At 44.7% G+C, this 15359-nt stretch overlaps 1 protein-coding gene across 2 annotated transcripts in view; it reads right to left on the bottom strand.

Annotated features, from left to right (window-relative positions):
• Positions 1 to 15359, bottom strand: part of ADAMTSL3 (ADAMTS like 3) — a 266235-nt gene that overhangs the window by 46227 nt on the left and 204649 nt on the right. For both annotated transcript variants that reach the window (XM_060282650.2, XM_060282648.2), the window contains exons 16-20: positions 9579 to 9868; positions 5821 to 5950; positions 4010 to 4202; positions 1957 to 2136; positions 1153 to 1306 (exon numbers count right to left, since the gene is read on the bottom strand). In XM_060282650.2, coding sequence (XP_060138633.2) covers positions 1153 to 1306; positions 1957 to 2136; positions 4010 to 4202; positions 5821 to 5950; positions 9579 to 9868 — 947 coding nt within the window. The remainder of the gene's footprint in view (positions 1 to 1152; positions 1307 to 1956; positions 2137 to 4009; positions 4203 to 5820; positions 5951 to 9578; positions 9869 to 15359) is intronic.

Raw genomic sequence — 15359 nt, 5'->3', positions numbered from 1 at the left:
ACGGACACAATCCGTTCCGGGGTGCCGTTTGCACCCCGGAAAGTCTGTAAGTCGAGCGTCGCTTCTGTGCGTGCCGCGATAGAGCGCTCCTGCGCATGCACGAAGCGGCGGACCCGGAAGTAAATACTTCCAGGTTTGCCACATTCGTAACCTGAAAAAAACGCGACGTGAAGCAAAAGCAACTTGAGGTATGACTGTAAATGCAAATTTAGGCTGTCTTTCAGAGGGCAAAGTAAAAAAAAAATTAACACTGATATTAAATTGACCGAAGTCTGCTGCTGCTGCTGCATGACTGCAGCCAGATATTGTCAAATGCTGACTCTGTGCAACTGCATGTTGTTGCTGTTGTTTAGTCATTTAGTCTGCATACGGAAGATCAAATATGGAAAGGATACTCATGTGTGCAGACAATTTGGACTCCACCTAGGTATAGATGTGTTGCTGTTTGTGGACCTGTAAGTCAGCAAAAGCCTTTTGGGAAATTATTTATAATGAGATCAAAAAAATGTTTAAAATAAGTTTCGTTAAAAAATTAGAGGCTTTTTAGGGGAAGAGAACCTGAAAGGAAAAAAGGTCCTATTTATGTATGCGACAACAGCTGCAAGAATGTTATATGCCGTATGTCCAGGGTTGGAAGGAAGGAAGAGCCCCATGGAAAGAAGAATAGATATTGAAGCTGATGGACTATGGAAATGGCAAAGTTGACTGGGAAGATTAGACATCAAGAAGACAAAAGAAGAAGAAGAAATGAATGGATTAATTTTATAGAATATATGAAGGAGCATTGCAAACATTTAAAAACATTAGCAGGATTGGATTAGCACTTGCAATATAATTTGATAAAAAGGTACTGAAAAATGAGGTTTTATAGACTGGATAAAAGTATTTAGTCGCAGAAAAGAGAAGAAATAAATATTGGAAATCGGGGAAAGGGTGGGAAGGTGGGGGGGAAATCTGGGAGTTGGAAGAACCCCTATAAAGATAGTGAAATTGTTATGGATGAATGCAATTAGTCTTGTATGCAAAAACACCTTTAAAAATAAAATATATAGATGTGTTTCTGTTTGTAAAGCATAGCCTACACACAGAATGGTAATAATAATAAACCAGGGCTCTTTTCTCCCAAGCAACCTGGGAAAATGTGCCACTTACTGTTGCAGGCACTCATGTGACATGGCTTTGACAGTGGGGGCACCGGGAGGTCGCCACACATAGATCTGTTTAATGCAACATGCTGGCCTTTGGCTGTGAGTTTCTGGCAGGTAGCCTTCCTCCTTTGCGTCCCGACACCACAGCTCACAGAGCACTGCAAAAGAAACAAAGCAAATGGTCCTGTCCCACATGTGCCAACTTGACATAAGGCTGTGCACACTCCACATTTTATTCTAGAATCAATGGAGACCGAGTTCTTTTCTTCGGCCTAGTCCACACACACAATCCAGACCTACTGCATATTTCTTGCTCCAGGAAAGCACAAGAAACGGCTGACATTCAGAAAAGGAAAGCATACTGCAGATCCATTCTGCCTTACTCCACAGTGTGTTCATTCAAAAACAGGTGGCAGGCGGTCCCAGCCATGTGTCTGCACCATTAGATTGTGAGTGGGCATATATTCCGAGACTGCAAGAGGAGGGTTTTCAAACACGTAATCTAAGCAAGGAGAGGGTTTCAAACACATTCTCAAGTAACCAAGGATTGCCCAAATACGAGCAATCAATCCGGATTGAAAGTAGCATGTTGAGAACGAGCATTAATGATTCCTTATTGAGAAAAAACCACATGGTACTTCTGTGCTACAAACAGGTAATTTGTGCGCACTTGCAGCCTGTAGGAGGGCTGTTCATGTTAACTGAGAAAGGGGTGCATCAGAAGGCATCTAGCAGAGATCCCACCTTGAATGGAGAGGGCTGGGGAAGGAAGGCAGATATAGGCCAATTCTTATTTAAAGATCCTCACCCTAGACCATTCTCCCACAATCAGCTGTGGAGGGCAGTCCATTTTTGCACAGGGTTTCTGAGTGGACAATCTGGATTCGTGGCACCTCTCGTCAGCGAGTTTCAGAAAGCTCCCATCCATCAGCAACTGCTGGCAAGTCACTTTGCGATTCTGGGTTCCTCCTCCACACGTGTGGGAACACTAAGCAGAAGAAGACTAATAGAAATTAGGCCTATGCACAGAACCTTCCTTTTCATTTTAAGAACTTCTTACAGATTGTCTTTTCCTTACAGGTAACGGCGACAACAAATACAACGGCAGCAAAGGAGATTGGGATATGGATCACTCCAATAATACATTACAAAATATAATTTGTCAACCAAAGTGTCTTTCAGGAGTTCGAAAGAAACTCTACAAGTCAGCATTGATAGTGTATAGACACCCAGAACAGTTTCTGGCAATGTGAAAACTGCTTTTGGTGAAAAGTGGGATAGAAATGCAATGAATGAATGGATGGATGGATGTTTTATAACTCTGTTTCGATGTGCCATTCAGCGCTTCAGCAATTACATACTGCCTGAGCTTCAGTGCCCGGACTGCCTTCAAGGGTAGCCCCACAATGACCATTCCCCATATAAAAAGGGGTGCACATTTTGCACGGTCGCATGCAGCCCCTGGGAACCCCTAGACGGCCCTTAGCAGTTCGGAGGCTGGCACCACCTTCCTGGGCTGGATACCTGTGGTCTCCGCCCACACAGCCAGCCATCCAATCCAGCTGAGGGAGGTGTTGCCAGGGGGGTTGGCCAGGTAGGAGAAGGTAACCATCCAGTGCACACAGCAGAAGGCGAGACATGCCTGGGTAGCAGCCGACAACTCCAGAGCTTTCCCACCCTCCACTCCCAAAATTATTGCTTACATTACAGGTTAAACCCTTTTATCTTCCGCAGGCGAGCACGCACGCAGGCGCTGCTACGACAAGGCTGCTGTTGAAGGGCCGGAAAGGACTTTCCCTGCATTGGCAGGTTTCGCCTTTCCCGTAGCAATTCGTCACAACTTCGGTGGGTGCAGGCCTTGGGCGGAATCCTTTAGTCATTTACCAGAAGGGGGGTGGCGTGGGGGAGGTGACCTCCCTGCCCCCATTGCGGTGGCGATTCCAGGGTTCCCGAAAATGGGGTCTAGGGGGGAGGCATTGACCATATGCCCAGAGGTCGTCATTGCCCTCCCCCTCCAGCGGCAACAAAAAGGGGAGCGGGCTATCTGCTTGAACATATGTTCTCCAGAGCTAGCCCAACCCCCACATATGCTGGATAACCCGGAAATTACCCAGACCCCTGGCTGGGGGCTGAGAAGGAGAAATGCCCAATGCCTGAGCCAAAGTCTTCCTACATCTGAATCTTAATAAAGTTGTGGCCAATTTTAATCCCATAGAACTTTGTCTGGTGTCATTCTTCTGCTCGGGGGCTGCTTGGGGTTTTGGGGGACTCCGCCTGACCGCGCAAACAGCGCTTTACAGTGATCTAAACTGTTGACTGCTGTGGACACTTGGACCTTTGAAGAAGTTGGATCCAAGGCCTGCAAGCTACAGGCCTGTTCTTTCAGAGTACAAATATGAAGGCATTTTTTGTGTGTAAGCATTCAAGTTATGTGATCCTGTATCTTGGCCTGAATCAGTACAGCCCAGCAACAGGTTGACCGTTTCATCTGTTGTTTATGCGAAACTGGCCTAATGACTGTGGCTTTCACCCAGGAAGGCCTCTGAAATCCACATAATTCATTTCATCTAGAAAGATCATTTGCTGAAAAAGCGAGGAATGAATACACTTCTGTTCCAGAAACAGTGCTCTGTCAGCAGCCCGTGAATTAAAAATTGAGCATTAGCTCCGCTGAGAGGTTACTCTAAGTCAGGGAAAGGGGAACATGTCTCCCTCCGGATGTATTTGGACAACTCCCACCATCCCTGGCCGTTGGCCATACTGGCTGAGGCCAATGAGAGCTGGAGCTCAGCAACATCTGGAGGACCCTGAGCTCTCCATCCCGGCCTCAAGCCTCTGTTTATTTAGCACGCCCATCATACCTGTTGCCATTCTTCAACGTGCCAAACTGGGGGGCAGTCAATCTGGTTGCAGGCTTGCAAAGAGTGGGGCTTTTTGTCTTTGCAGTTTTCGGGCCCAAGAACTGATCCTCCAGGTTGCTGGCAACGCACCTCTCTTGTCTGGATGCCAACACCGCAAGTGGCAGAACACTGCCTCCAGGGACGCACCTGCCACCTGTTCCGAGAGATTATCCAAAGAGCACACTCAGTAAGCAATGCTAGGAAGGATGAGGCAGAAGCGGTTGCTTTGATACTGGATTCCACTGAAGTTTCATAAATGGTTGCGCTCTCTCTCTCTCTCTCTGACCCTCCACTACACACAATACTTTTATTCAATTACTTAACACTTTACGTTATCTTTTATCCCACTTCCTAATCAGAAAAGGCTTCGGCTGAGAAAGATCGCTGCAAGACAGCCCACACCCGCAGGCTCGCCACGTAGAAGACACGACACACAAGGAAAAAGGGATGGGGAGGGAGGAGGAAAGCAAGCAAGCTCAGACACCACTTCTTCAAGCTACTGTCCTTTTAACAGCCGCCTGGGTTGGAAACAGTTGTAAGATAGCCCTGATAGCATGACGGGCACTAGGTGACTGTATGTGTGCTGGTCTCTTAGCAGAAGCACTGGCATAGCCTTGCTTCCCTTCTCTCTGCCGCAGTTTGGGACTAGGTGAGAGAGGGCCAAAGACAGCTGAGTTGGTCTTAACTAATAACATTTCAGCATGATCCTTTCTGTGGCCAGTGGGTGCAGAGAGGCTCCACTGGGGGTGTTCCATCCAAATGGTTGAACTACGTGGTGTGCTTTAACCGCACCTCTCCTTGAAGCATTCAGCCCTGTCATGGAGGGGGGTGGGGGTGTCTCCTGAGCTACCTTTTGCAGGCAGCAAGAGCAGCAGGGATGGGGAGCAGGTATCATCCTGCACAGCCATGGTGTGTTGGGCAAACTGCAGCCAGGAGATGAGGGCACTTCAATCCCCAGGAGCCAAGCAGCAGCAGCGCTTGGGCTCCTGGGGGCCAGAACCAGGGAGTGGACCAGGCTGAGGACTCCACTTGGGTCGAGTCTGTTCCCAGGGCATATAAGGGGAGGGGCCTGCCTGATCTCTGTCTCAAGAGGTGGTCTTTGCCATTTTCACTGTAGAGGGAAAGAGCCTGTTGGCATTTTCTTCAGAAAGCAAGCCCATGGTCCCATCACAATGGGGGCTCATTTTGCCACCCCAGACAGATCTATCTGGAAGCAGGCATTATTAGACAGGTGTCCATTACAATATTGCCAATATATGAACGGATCGCTTAGGGATGCAGACTTTCTTCAGGTAAACATAATGATATTTGGAGCAACTTTATACAGAATATATGAGGCTATTGATAAAGAAATTTGTACAGTCATACCTTGGCTCCCTAACGCCTTGCAACTCGAAGGTTTTGGCTCCTGGGCGCCACAAACCTGGAAGTGAGCATTCTGGTTTGTGAACGTTCTTTGGAAACCAAACTTCCGAGGCAGCTTCCGATTGGCTGCAGGAAGGTCCTGCAGCCAATTGAAAGCCGTGCCTTGGTTGTCATATGTTTTCGGAAGTCGAACGGACTTCCGGAATGGATTCCGTTCGACAACCAAAGTATGACAGTATTAGGATAATAAGACTATAAACATTTGTATATGTATGAAAATGTAACAGCATTTTTCTTTTATTTCATGTTTTTCCTTTTCTTTCTTTACACAACTTTTGAATAAATGAAATTCTTCTAATAAAATATCAATAATAAAAAATACAGGTTTCCACAATGCAGGGTCCTACCTTGGGGGGCAAAGCCTCGTATTGCAAACACGGCTCATTGCTGGGGGTCTTGTTGAGCTGTCGCACAGGCTGTCATTGACAGTTTGCTTTGTCTGCTCATGTAGGCACACTGCAATGGCTTCCTGAGTCCCTAGATTGTTATATATATATATGAATGAGATAAATTACACATGAGCAACGTATCTTGAACAGTTAAGAAAAAGTTACAGATATAAAGCGCATTCTCTCAAGCCACAATCTAAATCAGAGGTGGCTAATCTCCAGTTCAAGGATTTAGCCAAGCTAAATCTAAAGTTGTGTGATTTATTCAATGGTTGTTATATCGTCTTTTATATATTGCATGTGTTTGGATTATCAATGTATTTAGATGACTTTGTATCATTTTATGATTTTACTGTTTTAACTTACGGTATACTGTACCAATAAAGGCTAGTTACAAGTTAGTTAGTCTGTAGCAGTTTAATCTATGTAATATGTTTTAACAACTTCAGAAACATCTATCTACATTGTATATATAATCTGCAACTTCAAGGACACTAAGTAGAAATAGTTACAGGTGAGTAGCTGTGTTGGTCTGAGTCGAAGCAAAATAAAAAAAATTCCTTCAGTAGCACCTTAAAGACCAACTAAGTTTTTATTTTGGTATGAGCTTTCGTGTGCATGCACACTTCGTATGCACACGAAAGCTCATACCAAAATAAAAACTTAGTTGGTCTTTAAGGTGCTACTGAAGGAATTTTTTTATTTTACTAAGTAGAAAGTTATTTGTTCTTTAACAGAGAGTGCCTTGCGTAGTTTTTATAGGAGGTAAAAAAAGAGAACTCATTAAAGGGTCAAACAAAGCAGAGTTGTCTTCTGCATACTCCACAAACGGGATCTAGAGTCCAATGTCCACACTACTGTGGGGGCCCAGGCCCCCTTACATCCCTAGCAACTCCAGATATGGATAGAAACAACGGCCCACTTTTTTAATATAATATTTATTAACTTTTCCAATTTAATAATCCAATACAAACCACATTAAAACATTCCAAATTACAATTTAACAAAGCCAAATATAAATGCCGAATTTTATATCTTTGGGTGACTTCCCATGCTCTGAGTTTCGCGAAGTGCTGATAATCTAATATCACATTGCATTTCTTAATTAATTAATAAGCCATTCCGATGTTAATCCTTCATATAATTTTCATTTACTTTCACAACCACTGGTCTGTTCAACTTTCGCCTTCTTAGTTCTGTATGAAATGTTTTTCCCTGATGTTTTCCACTGGCCAGCAATTCCATTTTCAGTTTCTGCTCACAGGAGCCATAATTTGCCACATCCCAAACAAAGAGACGCCATTAGCCCCGGGCAGACACCCGGAATTCCCCTCTGCAATCTCGCTCCATCTCTCAACATGCTGGTACCTCTGCCAATATACAATTAACTCCAGAATTCTCCCTTCCTTCCACCGAGGACATCCAGTAAATATTATATTATAATTAAACCACAACTGCCCACCTTTAATCTGAAACTCTGGAGCACTTAGGCAATGCCAAGCCAGACCAATCAATAGGGCCACGTCCTAAAACAGAGTCCCTAATTTTTTTTGGCTTTCTCTGCGATTAGAGCACAGCCCTGCCACCAGAATATCTGATATGGCCTTGAGTGGCGAGTCTCTTGGCCTGAACGTTTAGAACAGTATCTGGAGTTGTGTACCTCATCTTATTATATACAAAGCCCTGCCAGAAAACCAAGGGCACAGTTCGTTCCACAGGCTGCAAAGCTGCCTTGGAAATCTCATCTATGTACAGCCCAATAAAACAAGAATGTCATACTGAATGAAATGCGCTGAAGTTCATTTTGGTACTGAGGTTTCACTGGTACTATGAGGAATGGTGGGGAGTGGGGGGTTTCTAATGTGATACGCAAGACCGAAAATGGTCATAGTTCAGGGAACCTGTTTCCTTCCTTCTCAATGCATGTTCCCCTAGAGGCTTCAGAGGGGCTACAAATCTGATTTCAAGACAGCTCAATATTTCTCTTTTGTTAAAAGATTTGCAAGGTTTCAAGCACCTATGTACTTTCACTGCATTTCCTAATAAAAATCCAGAGCCTTGTTATTTGTGCAGGTAGGATACATTAAAACCCAGAGTTTTATTCTAGACAATTACTGCCATAAATACCTCTTCTCCTAATTCATCATGAAGGCTTTTCTCAACACTCTGTTGGTTACTAAAAAGGCCTGTTTTTATTTTTAGCTGACTCCGTGGAAAAACTCAGGGCTGGAATATATCCCCCCCACCCTGGCCAGGTTAGTAGTGTGTGTTTTATGACTTTCAGTAATTGGTTAGAGCATGGGCGAGGGTTTTTGTTCCTAGGTATGAGTGACAAGTGATTTTTATAATGGGATCTCAACCACTTCCATCTGTCCCCAATCATTCAAAATTGTATTATGTCAGAACTGGACATTACCCATGGCATACGAAGGGAACAACCCAAGCCGCAATTTGGGAAAGAGATTTTGGCAGGGGTGCCTCGTCCTTCATTAACAAATCAACCACACTTGATGTCGTGCCATCAATGCTGCAGCAACGTTTCTTGAAAACAGCAAAACGCACTTACCATGGTCATCGGAGCAAGCCGATTATATATGTCAAAGAGCTGTAGCTCAGGGGCACCGTGCATGTTTTGCATGTATAAGGGTCAATCCCCAGGTATCGCCAGTTAATGGAACTTCAGGTAGTGAGGCTGAGTTAAGAATGCGAGAGTCCCTAGAGAACCTCTAGAAGGTCAGTGCTGGATTAGATAAGCTGCTGGCCACACTCCTTTTTGGCCTGCGCATTTCGCTCCATTACACATTTTCTCAGATGATCGAGGGTTGCTTTTCTGCTTGTTTTTAGTTTTCTTCAAGTGGCACACAGATACATACACAGCAAACCAATTTTGCAGAACGTAATGCCTGACCAAACTCTAAATGCGGATAAATGAAATCAAGGTCTAGGTGAGCTTAATATGTATTTTTTAACGTATGCATGCAACGATTTAAAACTGTATCAAAATACGATCTATGGTTGATAGCCAATAGGATATGTCATAACAGCTGGGTAATCGTGTATGGCTTTACAACATTCACCTAGAAACCTAGCGTATTATCTCACATAAACAAAAATGCTATTTTTGAAACACACCGATTGCAAAAGCTGCACTCCAAGCGGCCTGCCAAACTATTTTTGATTCCAGAGAGTTTTCTTCAGTGGCATCTGTTTAGAGAGCTTCCCTTTGTGTATGGCCATAGATCAGGCTTCCTCAACTTCGGCCCTCCAGATGTTTTTGGCCTACAACTCCCATGATCCCTAGCTTCCCCCCAGTCTTCCCCCCAGTCCTACCTGCAAGATCAGGCATCCCCAAACTTCGGCCCTCCAGATGTTTTGGACTACAGTTCCCATCATCCCTGACCACTGGTCCAGTTAGCTAGGGATCATGGGAGTTGTAGGCCAAAACATCTGGAGGGCCGCAGTTTGGGGAAGCCTGTGCAAGATGCTGGGATTGAGCCTGGAACCTCCTTCATGCAAAAGCATGTGCTCTACCACTGAGCAATGCTCCAGATTTCCATGCATCGAGGGACGGGGGGGGGCAGGGGGTTGTTCAGAAGAAAGTGTTACATTCACGGGGAACTGGTTCGTCACGCTTTGCCCTTCTTGCAACCTGCACAATTGTTTGTAACGTTTGAAAAAGATCTTTTCGACATTCATAGACAGACAAAATACTGTACCTCCAGTACATGTAGCAGAGCATGGAGTGAAGCCAATGTATTCCCAGCCATAGACAACATCTTCAGCATCTTCCGAAGGTGGAGGTTCCGGGACAAACAGGAGAGGGTCACCATCACATGACTCCAAGTGGCAACTGCGCTCAGTCACCGGTTTGGTGTCTTCGCACTCTTCGTCCGGCAGCTCCACCTCCGTCTGAGTAAATGCGAGATATATACGGCACTTCACATCACGTGTCTGAACACCGTGGCCGCAGGAAGCGCTGCAAGGGGACCATGGCTCAGGGATAAACCTGCAATTAAACCACAGCGTAAGAAATCGGGACAATAATAATGGAACTATGAAACATTTCCCTTTATTTATCTGAATCAATGACAAAAGAGATTCGGTTTTCTTCTGCCAGTGGACATGAAAAACTGCCACAGACTTTCCAAACCAACCTTGGCCTCCTACAGTTCACAGGTTTCCCTAGGGGAAGCCACAACTATTTAAAGCGGCATGATACTGCTTTAATTGCATAGTGTGAATGGGGCATTAAAGAACTTGGGTTGGAGCTTGCTTTTCCCTCCTCCCTCCCATCCATTTTCCCTTATGTGTCATGTCTTTTTAGATTGTGAGCCTGAGGACAGAGGCAACTTCAGAACTGGTTGTTGTTTTTTGTTTTGTTTTTTAGTAAACCACTTGGATATCCTTTTTTGGCTAAAGGACAGGGTATAAATGCTGTTAACAAATAAACATGAATGAATATTAAAATTCTAAGGTTTTATAAAAGGTCACACATTAGTGTTACAAGGCAAACATGGAATTGGGCATTTTGTGCCTCCCTTAATGTCTAGCTTTGCCATTAAGATTCCTGATCTGAAAGCTTGAATTCCTTGCATGTACACATATATCTACATTTATATGTACATATATGTGGAACGCGGGTGGCGCTGTGGGTTAAACCACTGAGCCTAGGGCTTGCGATCAGGAGGTCAGCGGTTCGAATCCCCGCAACGGGGTGAGCTTCTGTTGCTCAGTCCCAGCTCCTGCCAACATAGCAGTCTGAAAGCACATCAAAGTGCAAGTAGATAAATAGGTACCACTACAGCGGGAAGGTAAACGGCGTTTCTGTGCGCTGCTCTGGTTTTGCCAGAAGCGACTTTGTCATGCTGGCCACATGACCTGGAAGCCAATAACGCGAGATGAGCGCTGCAACCCCAGAGTCGGTCACGACTGGACCTAATGGTATATGTAAGATCAAACATAATTGCTGCAGGCATATTTGCAAAGTTGAGAAGGAAACCTATGTACCTTGCTTGTTGAAATTTTAAAAGTAATTGAGTACCTACTGTTTCTTCCATCAATGTGCAGTTCTCAAATGTCTTTCAAAAGATTATGATTATATATCGAAAGAGGAGAGACTCATCCCAGCTAAAGGCAGTCAATGAACACAAACACACACTGCAGTTATCTCGCAATGGCCGGGGAGACATCCCAAATATGTAGATTGCCACAGGTTTAGATAAATAGGAGAGTTATTTACAAGAGGACTCCATCCATCATTCTTTTCAATGACATTCACATTGCATGAGTCTTCTGTGAATGGATGGAAATTGTGCAGTGACAGGGTTTGATGGATTCCACCCACAGGCACTTTCTGCCATAGAGAGGTGGAGGCACATTGCTGGTGAGGTTCTCAGAAAAGGCACCCACCAAACAGCCAGCCCTTGCCTTAAGTTTTCACAAGGTTTGTAGGCCATGGTACATGATGCTGTGACCTTGCTGAAGCTAAGCAGCCCAGATTCTGTCCACAGCCTGGATGGGACACCATCTTGTCTTCATCCTTGAGCTTCATGGCAGAAAGGAGGTATAGATATGTAATAAGTAAGTCATGGGGTGGGGTGGGGAGAGGAGAAGACAAAGGGTCCTATATTCAGTTCCTAGGCTCACAAATAGAAGACTATGCCTGGCAAAACAGTACTGACCACCTGTTTCCACAGACTGCAAGGCTAGTCCCACAAACAGCTGCAGGTGCTAGAACAGGGGTGAGGAACTTTGGGCCTACGAGCTGATCTTTGCCAGGGGTTCAATGTGGAAATAAACAGTAAATTGCAGGAACTCGGGCCAGGAGGAAGATGAATTTCAAGTAAGTCTTCAAAAGGTTTTATTTATGTAATGATAAGATCAATTCAAATAGGAATCAATTCCAGTATGATAGTGAGGCAAATAAAAATAAATTCCAGTGAAAAAATCCTACGACAAGGCCCTGTTTCGCCAATTCTTCATCAGCATACCTGCCAAGTCCTGGACGGAAAAATACGGGATCGGCAGCCCGCAACACCGGAAGTTGTGTAGTCGCAACTTCTGGTGGCGCTTTGCCCTTCTATGGGCACCAGAAATGGCGGCGCCAGCACCGGAAGTCGCTTCTACGCATGACCGGAAACGCGTAAAAGCGACTTCTGCTGCTGCCGTCGCGATTTTCTGGTGCCCATAGAAGGGCAAATTGGCACCAGAAAAATGGCTGCAAGCAGAAGCGGATTTAAGAGAGAATAACGGGATAAAAACCTATACGGGAGACCGCCGGGAAATGGTAGGAAAAAAGGGGGGTTCCCGGTGAAAACGGGATACTTGGCAGCTATGTTCATCAGCAATGTTTTAATGGTCAGAGTGTACCAAGTATGTTTGCCTTCAGGGGTTTAAAGTGGGCCTACAAGGCCATTTCCTCCAAAGCGTAACCAATGTCCATCAGCTGACATCACTAGGTGACGTCAGCTGATGGCCGGAAGAACAAAGGTCAATCCTCCTGGCGGCTGCTTAGCCAAGCGTTCCCTGTGGGGAATGTGCTGGTGAAGCAGACCCCAAGCAGTCAACATAACTGAACCCTCTGTTCACCAGCTGGTGCAGGGAGGGATCAATCCTCAGTTTGGCTATGTGCTCCTGTTCCCATGCTAGAAATAGGCACTTGCAGCCAAAGGCCGGTGTAGGGGCTATTTGAAAGCCCTTTTGCAAACAGCTGTGCATTGCTCTTTAAGCTTCAGGTTTTCAGAGGATCTAAGAGCGGAGAGGGCTGTTTGCAAAAGGCCTTTCAAACAGCCCTGAGCTGCACTTTGAAGTCCCAGAAATTGGGCTTCGAAGTGCAGTGTAACCTGACATCACTATGACACCAGATGACTGGCAAATGGGCAGTCAACTGTCAAATTTAGCTCTCCAGGGCTGGGGAGATAAGGATCATACCAGCTAGACAAGGTTCCCAAACCCTGTGCTAGATGCAAGGATTCTTACCAAACTGCAGCATATGTTTACACATACGTAGGTGCTGTTGTACACAACCACCCTTGCTAGGTATTATACTGATTCAGGGGTGTGGTACTGAGAGATTTCCAGGCAACGCAAGTATGCTCATGCTTGTTCAGAGCCCTGCATCCTTTCCCTATGTCCACACAGAAAGGATCTAGGTTAAAGAAAGAGCTTGGGAATCCTGGCAACCAGGGCCCAATATCAACCACTTGGGATGCAGAAAGGAGGTAAGACCAAGAGAAGAGAAAGGAGACAAATGTACACGACAAAGAGAATTTCTGAACCATTGCTTATCTAAACCAAGAATAATATTCTCTTAGCTTTTTGTCATTAACCAGTGTACCGCAATGCCTTAACCAACGCAAATATTTGACAAAGCTTGAGGAGAGAAAAAAATGTGTTGACAGCAGTACACCAGCAGTTCAGAATTCACTCCGTATACAAGGCTGGCGGAACGCATAAGAGGGTCCAAAAATAATGTATGATGAATTCCTTTGAAGCTTTGCATTTTTGTTTGAAAGTCTGAACCACAGAACAAATTCATTTACAGTCAGAGAATTCTAAGCATTTTTTCCTCGACACAGCAGGTCTATATTGTAATTGAGGTTTTCCTGTTGCATATTTAGTGTCTGGGATTTCATAGAGCCCCAACTGCAAGTTCTATTTATTTATTTTAACACAACAACAAGCAAACCTGTGGAACAAGCAACCTAGGGTTGCCATTGGCTAAATCAAATCATGTGATTTTTCGAAGTTGGTATCTGCATTTTGTAGGATGAAATGTGAAGTTGGGTGAAAATGGCCCCCTCAAACCCCTACTTCATTTTTTTTTCCTACGCAGAAAAGCTGGGAATAAAGTTCTGCCAACTATTCCCTGGTGTGAGAGTAAATTCTAGAACAGTTTCTTGGGGGCAGGGTTTCCCGTGAGCTGTGGCAATGGCACAGCTTCTTTCTTTTTTCCTAAGGTTTTTGCTTGTTGGTCCTTTTGCTACTGCAATAGCAGTGGCAGAATTGACAGTTTGGCGGCCATTTTGTCCCCCCCACAATGCCCCAGACCTAGCATCACCCAAGGGCACAATCAGGCAAAAATGGTAGAGAATATTTGGAGAACATTCTGCAAAATGGCCTCTTTTTCGAGGAGGGAGGGAGTGAAGAAGCATATTTCGATTCACAGATTATTTTACTGATTGTTATGTAAACCGCTCTCTGTGGTCATCTATGGTGAAATGCAGTCTACATACAGTACACTGGAAATAAACAAATTCTCAAATATTTTCTCAGGAAAAACCTATTCCAAGAAATTTCAACTTAGCTCCAGGTGTTCTAACACAGGCTCCCCCAACCTCGGCCCTCCAGATGTTTTTGGCCTACAACTCCCATGATCCCTAGCCAGCAGGACCAGTGGTCAGGGATGACGGGAACTGTAGTCTCAAAACATCTGGAGGGCCGAGGTTGAGGAAGCCTGTTCTAACATAAGGGTTCCCAAACTCATCCATGGACCACCAGTGGTCCACGTGGTCTGCGGTGTGCTTGTGAAGAACAGTAGGAGCAAGGACGTGATAGTGGTATTTCTCATCAAATGTCACACACTGCGGGCATACTGAATAGAACACAGGGCGACTTTTCTGTGGCCCGTTCAGATGTTGCTTGGTCGTCAAGAGAGACTAAGAGAGATTGAAAAATGGAATATCTGAATCCCTAACAGCAGGCTTAAGCTGAACCTGGTATACAATGTAAGAAACGAAATGATATGTAGATATAGTATTCATAAATGTGCAACAAAATAAGAATACTATAAATTACAGAGAGAATAATTGGAAGCACTGATTTTATTTTATGGAACATTGTTCTTTTTTGGACTACAGTTTTCTGTTTATTTGTTATTTTTTCTTTCCTTGTTTGGCAATCTTAGTGTGTTTGTGTGTATTTTTGTATTTTGTATGTGTGTTTTTCTTTTTTCGCTATCAAGTTTGCATTTTAAATATTAAAACAATAAAGAATTTAAATTAAGAGAGAGAGAGACTAAGAGAAGGCCTTAAGATGATGAGCTCCCCCCCCCCCCAGGTTCCATCGCTGTAAGCTATTAAGTGAGCTGGGAGATCTCACATTCAAGCAAACAGGATTCCCTGACTCATATCTTATGTTTTTCCCCACAATGAGGGAAGTGGGTGAGGTAGAAGACAGTCTCGGACCCATTCCTGATCTCACTCTGTTTCTCTTTGTGTGTATGTGAGAGAGAGCCCCTACAGATTCCCATTTTACCACATACGGGCAACCGATGTGTAGTGAAATTCTCCTGTTGGAGGCTGAAGGAGACCACCAAGATATCCCCAGAACGATTTCAGTTAATCTGTATGGGCTGTATGTGTACATAGAATGCGTCCGAATAGCCCCGATGTAATAACTCCAACTCTGCCCTACCTCCTCCCAAAGCTATCAGCTTCTAAGCTTGGCCTGTTTCTCAAAGTTATGATTAAGAAGGGGAAAAAAAGTTGTAAAGCTCT

The sequence above is a fragment of the Zootoca vivipara genome, chromosome 13 (genome assembly GCF_965207765.1).
Source record: "Zootoca vivipara chromosome 13, rZooViv2.hap1.1, whole genome shotgun sequence".
NCBI classification, from domain to species: Eukaryota; Metazoa; Chordata; class Lepidosauria; order Squamata; family Lacertidae; genus Zootoca; species Zootoca vivipara.
The sequence above is the reverse complement of the archived record's forward strand: the minus strand, read 5'-3'. Positions and strand labels throughout refer to the sequence as shown.